We start from the raw sequence: 5248 nt of genomic DNA, 5'->3' as shown, positions 1-5248 counted from the left end.
GCAAATACTGATGCCAAGCTTCCAAACAGCAAACACAGACATGCAACATTTGATCCTACACTACAGACACCAATTCAAAATATAAGTTAACTAGAAAATAATTTTTAAAAAGCACTTGGTCTACTCCACCAACGCACTACTTTTTTAAAACTCTACTGCCTAGCAAAGCCACCTTCATCAAGGGCAGGTGGCTACAGCGTCAACTGAAAACCCCAAGCAAAACTTCTGTGCTTCGATGCAGATAGATGGTAGTTTAGGTAAACATTGGCAGTCCAAAATGTTCTAAAACTACATATCACAGCTTAGAGAGAAGGATATCGTTTCGAAAACCATATATAGTGCTTTTATGAAAGCACAATCAAACATGCCCCATTAAGTACCCAACCCAAACCCAGAACTTTATAAAACACGTGGCATCATTGGCATCGGTGCTTATACCATTGTATATATAAATAACAAACTGAAATTTCCATAAAGTACCATTAAGTACCATAAGTAAATACACGTCATACTAGAATCACAACATGTGACAAGTACCAAGAAAACAAAACTAACATCAGTTCAACAGGGTAAAGTTTTGAAAGATAGATAGATCATAACGCATGAAAGGCATGGTCATAGACTCCAGCACTCGGGGTGCCCTATATGCTGGGCATCCTTCAAAACACTGCGTACAGCGAAGCATCTGGGTTCACCTACAAAACCATTATTCAATTCAGAACATGAAACAAATAAAACCCTCACAGCAGTAGTGAGTGATGGCAGATAGGCAGCCCTATGCAAAGACAAAGCCAGCATACGGCAAATATGAGAAGAGAAAGTCATGTATGCAGAGACTATTATGCGAATGACTGGGGTAGTGCCTCTCAGAGCATGAAGTAGTAGACCCCAGTCATAAATAACAGAAGACAGATTGACAATGCGAAAATGCCTTGATGTCAAATGGAAATGGAACATGGATGAGAAGAACATTAGTCAAGCTTGCTACAAATTAATATTAGCTAATCATTATTAACACTCAACTGGTCATTCACATATATAGACATTAAAAAAAATTAAAAAAAAATAAATAAATAAAACACTCACCATCATGGCGAGTAGAAATCAATATCCGCAGAAAAATTATGTCGCCAGAAAATTTTAAAGGAAAAGCACTAAAAAAATCCCATTATCATTAAAGAAAAAAACACTTTTTATTCAACCAAAACAAAGAAGTGTATTTGCCGTCATGTTCAATTGAAAAAGATAAAAGTAAAAATGCACCTTCAGGCAGAATAACTTAAAAAGTGAAGTTTTAAATAAAAACTTTGGACAGCTACAAGTCAACAAAGACTAAAATGCAAAGAAACTTTCAATTTGTTTGAAATCCTTCGTTGAATAATTCAACTAGATTGTGTATCTTTAACATAAAGTCTCTAATTAACATGAAGTCTCTAAGAAACGATGTCATTGGTATCAAATATGTCCAGCAATGAAGAAACGGTCAGTCAATTTCGAAACCAGAAAAATAAGTTCTTCAGAGATTGGATCTTTATAGTTCAGAAAAGTGTATTGGCATAGAATACGAAAAGATGGCAGCCAGTGTGAGGGCTCTGAAAGCATAAGAAACAGCTCAACGGCTACATTCTGTTTTTCAGCAGTTTAAAATTAAATGTCCAAAGGAATAAAAGATTCTTGATTGTGTATGTTCCTTTACGAATACTGACCTTTGTTGATTCCGGGCAGTGTTTGTCTGAGGAACATATTTTTGTTCTGGCTTTTCTCGGGGCAAGTAGTAGAGAGCTGGGGAGCTAAAAAACAAAAAACAGCAATGTTTAGAGAAATTATTATACGCACGTTAAGTAAAAATAATAGCAATAAACTACATGTAAGAGGATATGCTAAATTTTCACCAGGTGTTGCCAGAAGCTTTGCAGAAATTTGTGGCGCCAGAGTGTGCAAGATAGGAGAACAAGAAAGTAACTCGTATCAGAAAGAGGCACTTCACAGGCAAAGCATCTGAAAAAACAATGTTAAAAAAATAATTAGAGAAACTTGCTTTATTTTCAACAGAACAATATATTCAATCTAAAACCTATTCCAAAAATGCCACAGAAAAAGGGTAATAAAATTAAACCTTGATTCACAATCAAACATTCCAAGCAACACCACGGACAGATACGGAGGAGGAGCACCGAGTGCAACCACCTCCAACACTGGTGCAGGTATTTTTGCTCCCCTTTCCTGCACCAGCAGTAGGAAGTATTTCATTGATTGCTATTCAGAGTCAAACTCGCCTCCATCATCAGAGAAATCATCAAATGTTCGCATATCAAGCTGGTAACGCAAGATCCCACCTATCCCACCGAAACCTCTGCAAAACTGAGAACCTTCTTGAGATTTATTGGTGACAAACTCAAGAGTGCAACCAAACCGTTTGTATTCATTTGCAAACCACTCCAGAAGAGACAACTTCTCCTGAACCTCAAAATCAGCAGAGCTTTCAGGATCCCGAAAATTGCTTTGGTTGGCCTCCTGTTCCTTGTTATAGTGCTTAATGACAATCTCTCCACTAGCACCATTTTTCAAGGTATACCTGTTCATATCCAGATTTTCCCAGACAATAAGTGTCTCAACAGCACCCATCTCCAACGCTTTCAGGGTATCATCAACCCCAAAAACATACTTTCCTGTATCCTGGCTGATTTCCTCAAAGTATTTCCCAATCAATCGTTTCTCCTGGATAAATTTTACATTGGAAAGAATTTCAGCAGATAACTCAATAGCCTGATTAAAACCATTTTCTCCTCCATATGAAACATCAACAACATTAAGTATTTTTGCCTGAAGTCGAGGATCAAACATGTCTGACTGACTAAGTTCAGTTTTGAAATCAGCAGAACCAGCCAGTATTAATCCAGAAACATTGGGTTGACTGGTGGTAGGATTGATATAGAACTGGGTAGCAAGCTCTGCTGTCTTCCTGACATAGTTATGACGCTTCTCCATGCGAAGACGGGCAAAACGCAGAGCTGATTGCCCTCCTCTTCCATGCTTCTTTGGGAGATCCACACTGAATTTATGAAGCACCTCTCGTGTGTTACCACTCAATGTCCCAAACAAAGTACCATTACCATCCATGACAATAAATCCAAACTTGTCATCCGACTCCAGGAGCTCATTCAAAGCTTCAGTGTGAAACTTATTGTCACAGAGATAAAGAGATGCATTAATAGGTCTGAAAGGCTCAAAATCAATAGTGACCTTCTTTTCCTTCCCATCTTCAGTCACAATGGTGCCAGTATACAAAACGAGCCCATTTGGAGGAACCTTGTTATATAGCTTAAGCCTCTGTTGAGCAGAAGTGATAGCACCTAGAACAGACTGTCGGTTCACCCTGCTTTTGATGTTTGAAGCAGTTCCAAACTCGTCACCAAGCATCTTGGTGACACGAGATATTTGATCTCGTGGGGGCATGATGAGTGAAATCATACTTGTCCCATTTCCTCTAGCAGCCTCAAGAGCTTTGATCAATTTTTTGATTTTCCACACCTCAATGTTCTTATCAGTTTCATGACCGTCAGCCATCTTCAAACAATAATAAACCAGAAACCTTGAAACAAATAAAAGTACAACAAATAAGTCCCATTCATTTCTTTGTAGATAAAAGATAAAACATATTCATCTCTTTAGGTCAACAGGCATATAAATGAATATACCAGTACCAAGGAGAAATACGAACAAACCAAATAGGAATACTTCAAAAGAAAAAAAAAAAAACACCAAGGCATCAAACCATTTCATTTATCATAGCTCACCTTCATTTCTCCGAACACTCACAAAACCCTAAACACAATCCACTAATGAATAAAGCAACAAGTAGACTTAAAATTTCACTCATTTCATTTGACATACAAATCAAACGGAAGATTTTCATGCAATCGTATCATATTAACATTCAAACAGTCTTTTGAAAGCACTTTCATATACTCACAATTCCAAAATCCCCCAAATAATCGCTACTTTCCCCATAAGTTGCAGCAGAAACAAATAAAAAACAAAGATGTGAGGTGCAGACATATTTAAAACACAATAAAATAATATTATTATTATTAAAATAATGATAACTTTTTTTCTCACTCTCCTCCATGCTCATCTTCTCCCTCGTGCCAATTTGTAAATAAAATATTCACACCATAAAATCCACAACAAAGACGCTAATTATAAAATAGAAGGAAAAACCACAAACGCAGATTCGCAATAACCCAAATTAACACTAACACACACATATACATACACTCACGTGCATGCCTCTAAAACATCAAAAATCAGAGCATATCATATCCCATTAACAGCAGTACATGTCCATTAAATCGATCAATCCAGATAAAAGAACCATAAAAGAATAACAATGATGACGATTACCGACAGCGCGAGAAACCATAAGCGATCGAACGAATAAAGAACAACAAAAAATCAAAATATATATAAATAAGAGAACGATCGAGAGTTGGATTATGAAAATTGTGGAATCGGAGATTGGAATCGACGAAGAAATTAACCTTTAGTGTGGCGGCGGCGAGCAAGAGAAGAGGCCGCAGAGAGAGAGAAACGTGCCCTAGCTCAACTATGGAATCGTGAGTTTGTCCGTAGGGAGAGTGTGTGCGTTAGGGGTTTTGAAGCGAAGAAAACGGTGTCGTCGCCGATGCTCCGTTTTGATTTTTATAGTTGAGGTGTGACATGAAATTACTGTTTAGTCCTTCCTTCTCTTATGTGGTGCTTGATATTTTTAGAAGGGATTTATCAATTTTATTGCAATTATAAATGTAAATTACGTTTCTGTCAAGTTTTTAGTTTGAGTCTGACACGTAAGTAAAAAGTGTGTTTATATTGATTGATTTTAAAAAAAGGTAGTACTTATTTAAAATGGTAAGAAGTGTAATGTAAATTATACTTGGTTTAATTTTAACTACATATTTGGTATTTGTGAATAGTTTTCCTTTTTAATGTCTTTATTGGAAAGTTTGAAATTTCATTGAAGTTAAAGTTTGTTTCATGTGTTATTACCAATGAACTAAATGCACATAGGAATTGGTAGTAATTTTTTGAAAAAAAGAAAATCTTATAGCAAATAGAAGTTGAAAATTTGATTATTATCTCATTGCAGTTGGAAACTAGCAGAATGATTTCATTTCATTTATTTTCGGATTTTGTAGTGAAAATAAATTAAATTGATGGAGTTGCGATATTAGAGTTGGAAATAAAATGT

General features: G+C 36.2%; 1 protein-coding gene across 2 annotated transcripts; it reads right to left on the bottom strand.

Moving 5' to 3' along the window:
- Nucleotides 1-416: 416 nt before the first annotated feature.
- On the bottom strand, nucleotides 417-4704 carry LOC114181771 (eukaryotic peptide chain release factor subunit 1-3-like). 2 transcript variants are annotated; one of them, XM_028068321.2, is made up of 5 exons: nucleotides 4542-4704; nucleotides 2117-3592; nucleotides 1893-1998; nucleotides 1707-1790; nucleotides 417-695 (listed from the first exon to the last, which is right to left on the bottom strand). In XM_028068321.2, the coding sequence occupies exon 2, from the start codon at nucleotides 3565-3567 to the stop codon at nucleotides 2257-2259; it is 1311 nt and encodes a 436-aa protein (XP_027924122.1). In that variant the 5' UTR covers nucleotides 3568-3592; nucleotides 4542-4704; the 3' UTR covers nucleotides 417-695; nucleotides 1707-1790; nucleotides 1893-1998; nucleotides 2117-2256. The 2 variants fall into 2 exon arrangements, with proteins under 2 accessions (XP_027924122.1, XP_085528788.1); XM_085672662.1 differs by lacking the exon at nucleotides 4542-4704 and adding an exon at nucleotides 3974-4307.
- Nucleotides 4705-5248: the final 544 nt, after the last annotated feature.

This window comes from Vigna unguiculata, chromosome 4 (genome assembly GCF_037176805.1).
Source record: "Vigna unguiculata cultivar grain cowpea cultivar isolate G323 ecotype 2 chromosome 4, ASM3717680v1, whole genome shotgun sequence".
Classification (NCBI taxonomy): domain Eukaryota; kingdom Viridiplantae; phylum Streptophyta; class Magnoliopsida; order Fabales; family Fabaceae; genus Vigna; species Vigna unguiculata.
The sequence above is the reverse complement of the archived record's forward strand: the minus strand, read 5'-3'. Positions and strand labels throughout refer to the sequence as shown.

Excerpts from the sequence above, each read along its gene's own strand:
- LOC114181771 (XM_085672662.1), bottom strand. The coding sequence starts at position 4,059 with ATGTCTGCACCTCACATCTTTGTTTTTTATTTGTTTCTGCTGCAACTT. Across the intron at positions 3,593-3,973 it reads ATTTGGGGGATTTTGGAATT|GTTTCTGGTTTATTATTGTT; the intron begins GTGAGTATATGA and ends ATTTGTTTCAAG.